Below are 13,346 nucleotides of genomic sequence, written 5' to 3'. Positions count from 1 at the left end.
CAATTCTGACGTAGGAGAGGAAGTTCCGGGCCAACAAGGCATTTCTCCTCATTCCATCCAGCCTGAGCCCCATCTCTCCTTGATCCAGCATTTCCCTTCTGTGTTTGTCAGAATTACCATTCCACCTATTTTCCAGCATCACCCTTCTTTGTGTCCATCTCACTATATGTAATGTAATGTAATTTATTTCTTATATACCGCTACATCCGTTAGGTTCTAAGCGGTTTACAGAAAATATACATTAAGATTAGAAATAAGAAAGGTACTTGAAAAATTCCCTTACTGTCCCGAAGGCTCACAATCTAACTAAAGTACCTGGAGGGTAATAGAGAAGTGAAAAGTAGAGTTAGAGGAAAAATAAAAATAAAATAAACATTTTAAGAAGACAGCATTGATCTAAATACTTTGGAAGGTAGAAGAGAGGAGAGAAAGGAATAGAAGCAGAAGGGGAGCCGTTGAACAGTAGAATTCTGGAGAAATTTAAATGATAGAAATAGAACAAAACAAAGACAAAAGGCAAAACAATAGATAAGATTAAAGATAAATCATAAGCTGGAAAGAAAAAGAAAATAAAACTTTGTCTTCAATCCACGGTTTCAGCGTCAGTGATGAAGTGGAGCAAGTAAGTTTAGGAGGAGCGATTGACGTTTCCAGAAAGGGCTTCTTCAGGGAAGAGACTTGGCAGACAGTCCCAGGATGCCTATGTCTCCTCCCCTGCGATGTTCTCCTATCCATGCATTCCCTCCCAGACACACTGCCCGTGCCCCAGCCACTCCAAGGAGGCTGCCCCAGATGAGGCCCACGGTGAATGCAGGATTCTCTCCTCTGCGGGAAAGCCGCCCGGAGCCGACAGTCGATCTTCTTAGCGGATTGCATGGGGGGAAGAGTTCACACTCTTGGTAGGATCGGGTCTGTGTGCTCTCGGTGGTTGTGGCTGGTCTCGTTGCTGCTTAGGTGTAAAAGCAGTTGATCTCCACTGCTGCTGATATTTAAAAGCAGGCAGATTGATCTCTCCAATGGACTGCAGGGGGAGGAGTTCACACTCCTGGCAGGATCGGGTCTGTGGGCTCTTGGTGGTTGCGGTAGGTCTCGCTGCTGCTTGTATGTAAAAGCAGTTGTTTTTCTACTGCTGCTGATATTTAAAGCAGGTAGATTGATCTCTTAAACGGGATATAAGGGGAGGAGCTCACATGCCTGGTTGGATCGGGGCAAGGGCTCCTATTATAGGCAGCTGGTCTTGCTGCTACTTAGGTGTTAAAGCAGTTGATCTTCCTAGCGGACTGCAGGAAGTGCGGGGCCGCCGGACCAATCAGCAAGCAAGGCTTTCATCTGTGTACGTGCTGAGCTCACTGCTCAGCATGGCTATTTCCCGCCGCGACGCCGGACTTGTAAGCTGCATGCCTGCGTGACACACTACCGGAGCCGCGGCAAAGGTGGAAAAGAGCCGCATGCGGCTCTGGAGCCGCGGGTTGCCGACCCCCGCACTAGACGTTCGATTAGAGAACTCACTCGGAAAATTTAAAACCAAACTTAAAACTTTCCTCTTTAAAGATGCTTTTACTCTTTAGTATTAGCCTCCGCCTCTTAATTCCCTGATCTATGTGAAGCTTTGAAACATCTAATACTTCTTTTGAAGTGATTCCCATCCTAATGTTTTTGCCACTCCCCATTTACCGTCCTTTTTTAATTAATTTTACTTCAAATGTATTTTAAACAACCTTTCCCTTCCCTACTTTCCTTTCGTTTCATGTACGTTAATCTGAATTTGTCTAGTATTTTTAATATTTGATTGTTTTTTATTTACCTATTTTAATTGTTTCCTATAATCTTTTATAATGTACACTGTCTAGACATGTGTTTTGATAGACGGTATATCAAAAATAAAGAAAATTGAAACTTGAATCTCTATATTACGCCTGTCCGGGACAATCATCTACCATAACCACCAAAGACTAAGGGCTCCTTTTACTAAGTTAAGCTAGCGTTTTTAGTGCACGCACAAGTGCGCTAGCCAAAAAATTACCACCTGCTTAAAAGGAGGCGGTAGCAGCTAGCATGTACGACATTTTAGCGCTAAAACCGCTAGCGCGTCTTTGTAAAAGGAGCCCTAAATCCGCAGCCTAGGGATACTTCTCAACTTTAACTTATCACTTACCGACCATATCTCGCAAGTGGTCTTATCTTCATTCTACATCTACAACTACAGAAAATAAGAAACTATTTCTCTGAACTGGACTTTTCACAACTCTATGTTTCCATCCTCTCCCGTACGGACTACTGCAATGCATTATTAAACGGACTGAGGCAAAAAATATTAAGCCTCTCCAATGTGTACAAAATGCAGAAATCAGACTACTGAAGAATCTTCACGCCTGTGATTCAGTATCCCAAGCACTAGCGTCAGCCCATTGGCTACCTGTAGCCAAATGTTGCATCTTCAAAGGCTTAGTACTTGCATTCAAGTCCTTACATGACATGGTGCCTGGTTACATATCAGCCAAACTCCTGCCTTATGTCCCAAATAGACACTCTGCTTCTAGGAGGAAATGCGTCTTCAAATTCCCCCTGGTCGGAGCCTCAAACTAGAAAGTGTCAGACGAAGGTCATACTCTCACTTCTTAGCAAAGCACTGGAATCAGCTACCACCTAACATCAAATCTTTTAATGGACTTTTGAGCTTTAGGAAGCAATAAAATCCTACCTCTTCACCTGACTCCTCAGGACAAACTAGCATTCAGACTGTTACTCCCAAACCTCGTTATTCTTAATAGAAATTCAACTGACTTTCTCCCTTTGCACACACTGGCTCTCTTCCTGTGCATGCTTCAGGCTCCAAGTGTCTACTAATCCAGAACAACTGAACTGGACTCATCTCACTGTATCGCCTTAGCCTTCTGTTCCTTGTTGTTAATTGTTATGTATGTTACCATATCTGTTCTGGGCTCCTCAGAGAGGACGGGATATAAATTGAACTAACTAGCTAGCTTGCTAACTAAGGGGGTCTTTTACTAAGGCACGCTAGCCGATTTAGTGTGCGCTAAATGCTAACGTGCCCGTTATATTCTATGGACGTGTTAGCATTTAGCACGTGCTAAATCGGCTAGCACGCCTTAGTAAAAGATCCTTTAACTAGCTAAATAAATAAATTAAAAGAAAAGCTCCTCACCATTATGTCTCAGATTTTGTTAAAATTTATTTGCAAAACTAGTACAGCATTAAAAAAAAAGTTTGCCAAAATCTTAGATCCTTAGTTGAAGTAGTCACTGAGCTAGACCCCCCTTATTTTACTGTGTGCTGGTAGCATCATGCACAGCAGTGAATAAAATGTCATTTTTAGCTGTTCATAAAGATGACAATAATTGATGAAAATACTAATTTTTGGCAGTCCAGCACAACTTTTAATGCTAGTTTCAGCGATGCTAGTTTGAGCATCATGGATACAAAAGCCCGCTTAATAGTTTTGCTCAAAGTGTGCCTTAAAACTTGTTACAGAGCAAAAGTAGATACAGAATAAAATTTTTCTCATAGATTATCTTTGCACAGAATACTACACTCTCAAATTTGCAGCAATTCAATTTTGCACCATTGACACAAGGGCTGAAATTTATTTATTTTTAGGGTTAATTATTTTTTTAAAAATGAGTCTGCCTGAATATTACTCTACAAGATTTATATTTATTTGTTTTGTAATGCAACACTTTTGAAATATAAATTTGCTTAAAAATGTGGGGTATTTTGTGTGTACAGCCCATGATATAAACATATCACAAGCCTAGAAAATGTATATGAAATAAGTGTTGCATTGATCCATGGAGGTTTTGCTACTACAAATTCCAAATGAGCAACCAGTATCCCCATCACCATAGGGGCTATGCCCAATAGCCATGCAACAACAGCCACAGGTGGGTTTCTTTTCCACAGTTTCCCAAGCCTGTTTATATTATGGTTTATCTTGTCAAAGGGATTACAGCATTTCTTCTGTAAAAACTCATATTCAGTAAGGAAAATCTTCACGATAAAGGCAAACTTGGGATGCTTGATCTAGCTTTGCTCCTGAACATCTGATCAGTAGCTTCTAGATACCATCATGCACATTAGGTTCCATAGACGGGGCAAGTTTGAAAGTGCCATCTTTGACCTTTGCGAAACTATCCATAATTCATAAAACTATGTTTTCCATACAGGGTCTAGTTTGCTGGAATGCTGTTCCTATGGAGTTAAGGCAGGCTCCTACTTTGGCTCAGTTTAGTTCTTCCTCTCTCCTCTACCCCTATTGGCAACACTCTCTCTCACTGTCCATCTGTCTTGAGAGATCCAGGCATCTCTCACACCCCCTCTACTGCCACATCTAACATTTTTCCCTCTCTTATCCCCTAGATCAGTGGTTCCCAACCCTGTCCTGGAGGACCACCAGCCAGTCAGATTTTCAGGATAGCCCTAATGAATATGCATGGAGCAGATTTGCATGCCTGTCACCTCCATTATATGCAAATCTCTCTCTTTCATATTCATTATAGCTATCCCAAAAACCCGACTGGCTGGTGGTCCTCCAGGACAGGGTTGGGAACCACTGCCCTAGATCATGTGCAGCATTTTTCACCACTGCCCACCAGCCCCATGCCCATTTCTCCTTCTATCACCCCTCTCCAGCACAATGTCACATCTCTCCCTCCATCACTATGTCCAACATTCCTCCCCTTGCATCACCTTCAATCTGTTCCCTCCTCACCACTATATCCAACATTTCTCCCTCTCATCCTTCTGTTCCCCATGCATCTCTACCTCACTCCTCTTTCTATATATGCCCAATTTTTCTCTTTCTTTCTTTCCCTGTGTGCACCATCTCTTTCCCTCTCATCCACACACTCATGCCCAACAATTCTCCCTTTCTAGTCCCTCCCTCCTATGTCCCAAGTTAGTTCACCCTTCCTCCCTCCCTTCTGTGTCCCATGTTCATGCCCCCTCCCTTCCTCTGTGTTCCAAGTTCGTGCCCCCTCCCTGCCTTCCAGCCTTTGTCCCCAAATCGTGCTTCTCCCATGTCCCAATGTGTCCTCCCCCCCTCCTTTCTCCCTGTGTCCCTGATCATGTCCCCTCTCTCCCTTACTTGCTCTAGCTGAACTTGCTCCTTCTGCCATCAGCGGCACTCATTGCAGGGAAGCGCAGGCAGTGATTTACATGCTGCATGTGGCTGACCCACAAGCTTACCCTCTGACATCAACTCTGACGTCGGAGAGGTTTCCTCTGATGTCAGCTCTGACATCAGAAGGAAGCCCTCTGTGTCAGCTTTGGGTGAAGGGGGTGGGTGGGAAGGAGGGATCCCCGGCAGTGGCTTGACAGGAGGGATCCCCAACAGGAGGGTGGAGGGCAGGAAGGAGGGATCCTGGGAGACGATTTCGGTGGGTGGGCAGGCAATATCTTCAACGGCGGCTAGTGCCGCATACCCCCAACAAGCGGCTCGCGTACCCCTAAGGCAGGGGTAGGGAACTCATGTCCTCGAGAGCGGTATTCCAGTCGGGTTTTTAGGATTTCCCCAATGAATATGCATGAGATCTATTTGCATGCACTGCTTTCAATGCATATTCATTGGGGAAATCCTGAAAACCCGACTGGAATATGGCTCTTGAGGACCGAAGTTCCCTACCCCTGCCCTAAGTGTACACATACCGCATATTAAGAAACACTAAACTACACTAAGGATTCCTTTTACAAAGCCGCACTAGGGCCTTAACACGCGGAATAGCGCACGCTAAATTGCTGCATGCGCTAGCCGTTACCTCCTCCTTTTCAGCAGTCAGTAGATTTCCGGCTAGCGTGCGCTATAGTGTGCGCTAATCTGGTGCGTGCAATAAAATCGCTAGCGCAGCTTTGTAAAAGGAGCCCTAAGAGTTGGCACACTTGTGTGGTAGCAATCAGTGTGTGCAAATTTGCACATTAACAGCTTTAATCACCTTCAGATTTCCATGAATAAAAAGAGGCAGTTTGGGGATATTCCTGGGGTGTAGTATCACTTTGTTCAGCATTAATATTCAACACTATCCAGACAGTTATCCAAGTAACTTTTAATTAGATAGCTATCTTAAAATTATTCAGACAATTTTTATCCACTAACTGGACAAACTTGTTCAGTTAACATTCACACTCAAGCACTTTTGGTTTAAATATTGCTTTTTTAAAAAATTAATGTCTGAAACTTTGCAGAGATCATTTGTTTGTTCAGTTATGGTCTTTGATGCTTCATAGGGTGACACCATTGTATCATGTGATTCCTATGGGGTATTGAAGCTGTGGGATGTTCGAAAAGTAGCTGTCACACTATCTTTCGATGCAGGACCACATCCTGGCAATCAAGTGGCTTTCAGCCCAACAGGTAAGATTAATTATCTTCTCTATGTGTTCATTCTCACCAAGTTGAATAGTTTGCTTTGTTAAGCTCCAGTCTAGCCTTTGATTTTAATTTCTCTTTCACAAAAAGCCAATGTTATCCATCATAAGGGAAACTTGTAGATTAAATAGGTCATAGGCAGCAGAATGCTTTTTTGTTTGGAGGGGGCCCGCAAGCTCCACCCCAGACCCTGCACAATCTCCGCCCCAGACCCCACCCCCATAATAGTACTAATTGTAATACCATTTTTCCATTCATTTTTCATATATACACACAAAATAATCTTATTAACAATACATAATGGTTAACCACAAAATTAAACTACGCAAAGCACATTGTATGTCTCTCAACATTCATTCTTACCAGAGCACCTGGCCTTGGTCACACATGCAGAACACAAATAACCCCTATGCAAATACAGGACCACAAACTAAAAGTATTAATATGTACAAACAAAACCCTAAGATGCAAGACTCTGCATGCACTACAACCCCCAGAGAAATAGAAACGATTCATTTCTTCCTGAACAGTGCAAAATATAGACAGCAAATGTCATTTCTCAAAACTGAAACAATTCAATCACTAAATTGAAAATAAAATCATTTCCCCTATCTTTGTTGCCTGGTGATTTTGGTTTTCAAACCATCTTTCCCAGTCTCTGGCTGCACGTCCTTCTGTCTATGCTCTTAACTGTGTATCCAGGGCCACCTTATCCATTTGCTGTTTTTCTCTCTTTCACTTTCTGCCATACATCCGTCTTTAACATTAACTTTAAACATTCAACTTTCTTCTATTTTTCTACTTATTCTCAAAATCTACCTTTCATTCCCATCTATCCATGTGTACCATCTCCTCCCTCTTTCTTCTCCCCTACTCCCATCTATTCATAAGAAGCATTTCTTCTTATCTGTTCCCTGTCGTACCCATCGTTGTGCAGCATCTACTCCCTTCTGTCTCCTCTTCCCCTCCATCCCTATACACCATCTCATCCCTCTCCTATGGTCAGACATCTCTGTCTTCCCTCCCCCCCCCCCCTCATATGGCCTGGCATCTTTCTCCTCTCCTTCCCATAGCCTGGAATCTCTCTGCTCTCCCATGGTCTGGCATCTCTCTCTCTCTCCTTCCCTCCCTCCTCCCAAGGTCTAACATCTCTCCTCCTTTCTGCGGTCTGGCATTTCTCTCTCCCCTTTTTCCCTTCCATTCTGTGGTCTGGCATCTCTCTCTCTTCCCTTCCCATTCCAGTGGTCTGATATCTCTCCCTTCTTTGGGTCATCTCTCCTCCCTCCCAGTGTAACATTTCTCCCTCCCTCTCCACCACTATCATGGCTAACAATTCTCCCTTATTCTTCCTTTCCCCAGATACATCATCTCTCTTTCCCTCTCATGCCACACAACTATGTCCAGTAGTTCTCCGTTCCTTTACCCTCCCCCATGGCAGCATTTATTTATCTTCCTTCCCACTACTCTACCTCTTTTCCTCTTTTCCTAAGCGCCCCCCCAGCCCATGCATTTGTCCTTCCCAACCCTCTCCCAGTATGTGCAGTATCTGTCTTTCCCAACCCCCTGAACATCTGTCCTCCCTGCCTTCCCAGGATATCTATAATGGAAATGCATGAGAAAATTTGCATATTTTGGCAATCTAGTATATGTAAACTTATTTCTTGTCTCATGGATATATATACTTCATTGTGTATATCCTGAGAAAATGTTAGTGGTGGGCTTACTAGGACTGGTTTGGGAATGCGTGGTCTAACTAATGTAAATAGTGCATTTTCTAATCTGTCCAATATAAACATTTTATATTTCTTGGCATAAAAGTGACTTGAAAATGTGATCTTAAATAGAATACTGGATAAAAACCCAGTAAAGCATAGTAATTTGGCTCTATCATCAACATTTATTGGCAGAATTAATCTAACAGAAATGATTATTCAGCCACAAAATGTTATTTCTGTGTTATTACCTAAACTACACTATTTCAGACAACTGTATTCTGCAATAACAAGGTCTATCCAGAAGTTTAAGAAAGTAATGTAAGCTTCAAATGTTAAACACATTGAAAATTCATATGGCTTCAGGGTCTAAAATGCTCGATTTTCAGACTTATCAACTGTATATGGCCTTTTGGTTGAGGATGGGCTGGGAAGGGCTTCAATGGCTGGGAGGGTATAGATGGGCTGGAGTGAGCTTTGACAGAGACTTCAGCAGTTGGAACCCAAGCACAGTACCAGGTAGAGCTTTGGATTCTTGCCCAGAAATAGCTAAAAAGGAAAAAAAAATTAAATTGAATCAGGTTAGGCAGACTGGATGGACCATTCGGGTCTTTATCTACCGTCAGCTACTATGTTACTAAGTCACCTACAAATATGCTATAAACTGGTTCATTTAAATAAAAATGAAGATATTGTGAGGAAGTCAAAGATAAGACCCCTAGGAAACAGGGAACATGTTTGAAGGGTAGGGTTTCCAGATTCCCTAAACTTCTATATGTTAATCAAAAGAAGGAGTGGCCTCAGGTGAGTGTATTGAAAACACATGTAGCTAGCCAGAAGGAGGAGGAAGGGTGAGGATAAGCAGAATCAGAGGAAGAAACTCAGCCCATGAAAATAGAGACTCAAAACCAAAACACTGAGAAATGGCTTGAAGATATGGATTTAGACAAGGCTTGTGAGTGAGGGATTGAAGAAAACAGTCCTAAAGCAGCAGAGGAGGACCTTGACATGGAAATAAGTTCTTGATTGTTTTTATTTGACTATATTTTGGCCAGCATCTTAAGACATTAGGGTGCTCATAATAATAATTTTAAAAAAGCGTTCAAAAAGTGGCCTAAATTGGTACTTGGACGATCAAAAAGACAGATTGTCCAAGTACCGATAATCAAAGCTGGTTTTAGACATATCTAAAACCAGCTTAGGCCTTTATCCTGCTTCTGAACGCCTAGAGCAAAAGAGGTGTTTTTAGAGGAGGGGAAAGGGCGGGAGGTGGGCCGACCTAGACTTAGTCATACTGCAAGTATAACCAAAAGTGTAGGGAGATGGACCAGTTGGAACTTATACGTCATTAACAGTCCCGGCATCCTGCCCACCCACCCCTGCAACGATCGCGGCAGGAGAGATAACCAATCTCTCCTGCTAGCATCTCTCCCACAACAAACCCAATACCGGCAGGACAGATGCCCAATCTCTCCTGCCAAAGGCGCACTCCCCCCCCCAAATACCTGCAGGAGGGATCCGAAGCCCTCCTGCTGGCACCCTCCGTCCACCTCCCCTGGTTGGCTGCTTTGCTTGCTTACGGAACTGAGGTACTGTGAGCTAGCATCAGGTGGGAAGGCACTCACGAAGTTTCTCAAAACTTAAAGTGACAGTACACATGTGAGAATATTTTCCTGCTGTCCCTGGATAATACCTGTTACAGTAAATAACTGTGCTTTATCATATTCTGTGCTTTTTGCATATTCTGTGCAAGCAGCATATTCTCACGTGTGGGGCCTGTTTCTTCAGCAGCTGGGGTTTGAAGTTAGTATTCCCAAATCTAAACTTCAACCCTCTCAAACTCTACAATTCATAGGAGCCTTGCTCAACACCATTCAACTCAGGTCGTTCTTACCTCATCAAAGACAAGAAAATTTGATTCAACTTTGCAACCAGGCTTATCACCTTCTGTCCATCTCAGCCAAACAGATAATAATACTATTGGGTCACATGGCACTCACAGTCCATGTTACCCCCTTTGCGTGACTCCACCTCAGGACACCTCAGTGGTCACTAGCGTCCCAATGGGCTCAAGATCTCGATCCACTCTCGCAAGAGATTTTAGTCACATCTTCACTTCGTTAATCTTGCAGTGGTGGATGAATTCCTCAAATTTTTCCAAAAGGCTGTTTCGGATCCCTCCACATCAGAAAGTTCTGACCACAAACTTGTCCAAATACACTTGGGGAGCTTATCTGGATGGTCTGCCCAAGAGCAGCAATGCTACATCAGTCTCTTGGAACTCAGGGCCATTCGCAATTCTCTGAAAACTTTTCAGCACATGATATCCAATCAAGTCCTACTAATATGCATGGACAATCAAGTGGCAATGTATTACATAAACAAACAAAGAGGAACAGATTCTCTCATTCTATGTCAAGGGGCCAAAAAGATTTGAAACTGGACTATTGCTCTTCACATATTCCTCAAAGTGGTCTATATTCAAAGAGAGAAGAATTCTCTCACCGACAAACTCAGCAGATTTCTCCAACCACATGAGTGCATGCTCAATTCTACGGTCTTATGTCAGATAGTCTCTCTTTGAGGAACTCCTTTGCGTTCCCCCCAAATCACAAGGTCCTTCAATTTTGTTCCAGACAATACTCTGCAATATCTGGAGGCGAATACTTTTCTTTTGGATTGGATGCACAAATTCTATTATGCATTTCCACCGATTCCTCTCATTCTCAAGACGCTAGTTAAGCTCAAACGAGAGTCAGCCATCATGATCCTAATAGCCCCTCGGTGGCCCAGACAACATTGGTTCTCCCTTCTACTTCAGCTCAATGTCAAGGAACCAATGCCTCTGCAGATCTTTCCATCTCTTCTCACACAGAGTCAAGAATCTCTTTTACATCCCATTCTACAGCCCTTGCACCTGACAGCTTGGTAACTTTTGGGATGACCTCAGCTGACACTGATCTTTCCAATCCTGTCCGACTCTTTTTAAATGCATCCGGAAAACCTTCTGCACAGTAATGCTACTTGCAAAAGTGCACATGTTTTTCTACATGGTGTACTCTTCATCATCATGATGCTTCATCGTCCTATATATTTTCAGTACTGGATTATCTTCTTCATTTATCCAACTCAGGTCTTAAAACCTTTTCAGTCAGAGTCCATCTTAGTGCTATCAATGCTTTTCATGGACCAATCAATGGTAAATCTTTGACTGCTCATCCTCTTGTTTCCAGATTCATAAAAGGTCTTCAATATCAAACCGCCTCTCAAACCACCTCCAGTGGTTTGGGACATTAATATTGTTCTTTCTCAACTGATGAATCCGCCTTTTGAACCAATGTCTTAGACTCTTCTCTGATGTCTCACTTAGAAAGTGGTATTTATAATCTTCATTACTTCTGCTCATCGAGTGAGTAAGCTCCAAGTACTGGTGGCAGACCTGACTTTTACAGTATTGTTTTTGTTTTCATCGGTGGATTGTTTTCACTGTGGATTATTGGATCTCCCCATTTTTCGTTGTTGTTTTACAGTATTCTACCATGATAAAGTAGTGCTTCGCACTCATCCAAAATTCCTCCCAAAAGTAGTCACAGATTTTCATTTGAATCAATCCATTGTGCATCCAGTGTTTTTTCCAAAGCCTCATTCTTACTCTGGAGAGACGGCTCTTCATACTTTGGACTGCAAATGAGATTTGGCTTATTACTTACAGTGGACTAAACCACATAGAACATCTTCTCAACTGTTCATCGCCTTTGATCCTATCAGGTTGGGTCGGCCTGTATCCAAGAGAACTATTTATTCATGGTTGGCAACTTGTATTACCTTCTGCTATGCTCAGGCTAGGTTGCAACTGGGGGTCATGTAACAGTACATGGCAGCTTCAGTTGCTTTCTTATGTTCCACTCTCATTGATAAGATCTGTAAAGCTGCTACTTGATCCTCAGTTCACACCTCACTACTGTCTGGAATCCTATTCCAGATGGGATGGTCACTTCAGCCAAGCAGTTTTGCTAAATTTATTTTATTAATGGCCAACTCTCCCTCCATCCCATTGAGGTAAGCTAAGGAGTCCCATATGTGAGAATATGCTGTCTGCTTGTCCTGGAATAAAGCAATTACTTACCGTAATAGGTGTTATCCAGGGAGAGCAGGCAAATATTCTCAAAATTCACACACCTCCCCTGGTTGGCTTCTTAGCTTGCTTATGGAACTGAAGAACCACGAGCCTACGTTGGGCGGGAAGGCACTCGCGCTTGCGCGGTGTGGGCAATCATGAAGTTTCTAAAAACTTAAAGTGATACTACCGGGGCTACGTTGATGACATCACCTATATGTGAGAATATCTGTCTGCTCTCCCTGTTATGGTAAACAACTGTGCTTTACCTCTGCACAAATGATAAATAGGGTCAGTGTTTGGAAAGCAGTATATATTAATGCTCAAAGTATGGGAAACAAGTTTCTGGATCTAAAAGCTGTGATGGCAGAAGCTGAGTTGGATTTAATGGTGATCATGGAGACATGGTTCATGGAAAACCATGATTGGGATATAGTTATACCAGGCTATAATCTGTTCAGGAAAGACAGGGCAGGAAGAAAAGGAGTGGAAGTGGCGTTATATGTTAAAGATCATATTAAAGCCACACAATTGCAGGATCTACATGGTAAGGAAGAGACACTATGGCTCATTCTGAAAAGAGTGACTAGAAAATAGAAGACATTCAAAATATAGCTGTAAAAGGGGAAGTACTACTAATAGGTGATTTTAATGTGTCAGACGTTGATTGAGATATCCCTATTGTAGGATCTCATAGAAGTAGGGAGATCCTGGTTTCTCTACAGGAAAACTGTTCCAGCAATTGATAATGGAACCCACATGGGATGGGGCCATACTGGAAAGTTATAGTAGGTTATTATGTGGCATCCAGTGATCACTACATCAGTTATCGTTTATTAAACTTGATATACCACCTTAGTTACAGCACAATTCAAGGTGGTTTACAATAAAATACATCAAATAAAACATATATAAAAAGGAACACCATTGAAAATAGGATAGTATACTACTTTCGTATATCACTATCCATCACTGCAAAAATGTGTTCTCTACTGGATGTGTGCTGGATTAAGAGAAAGTACTCGAAATCGAGACTATTAAGATTCTAAGCATAAACATGATAGGGTTTAATATTTGGTGTAGAGCAGTGGTCTCAAACTCGCGGCCTGGGGGCCACATGCAGCCCGCCAGGTAC

At 42.6% G+C, this 13,346-nt stretch overlaps 1 protein-coding gene across 3 annotated transcripts in view; it reads left to right on the top strand.

Annotated features, from left to right (window-relative positions):
- SPAG16 (sperm associated antigen 16) overlaps positions 1–13,346 on the top strand; it is a 695,820-nt gene that overhangs the window by 420,805 nt on the left and 261,669 nt on the right. For all 3 annotated transcript variants that reach the window (XM_033946736.1, XM_033946735.1, XM_033946737.1), the window contains exon 15: positions 6,241–6,367. In XM_033946736.1, the coding sequence (XP_033802627.1) occupies positions 6,241–6,367 (127 nt within the window). The remainder of the gene's footprint in view (positions 1–6,240; positions 6,368–13,346) is intronic.

Source organism: Geotrypetes seraphini, chromosome 5 (genome assembly GCF_902459505.1).
Source record: "Geotrypetes seraphini chromosome 5, aGeoSer1.1, whole genome shotgun sequence".
Lineage (NCBI taxonomy): Eukaryota > Metazoa > Chordata > Amphibia > Gymnophiona > Dermophiidae > Geotrypetes > Geotrypetes seraphini.
This window is presented reverse-complemented; position numbering and strand designations above follow the sequence as displayed.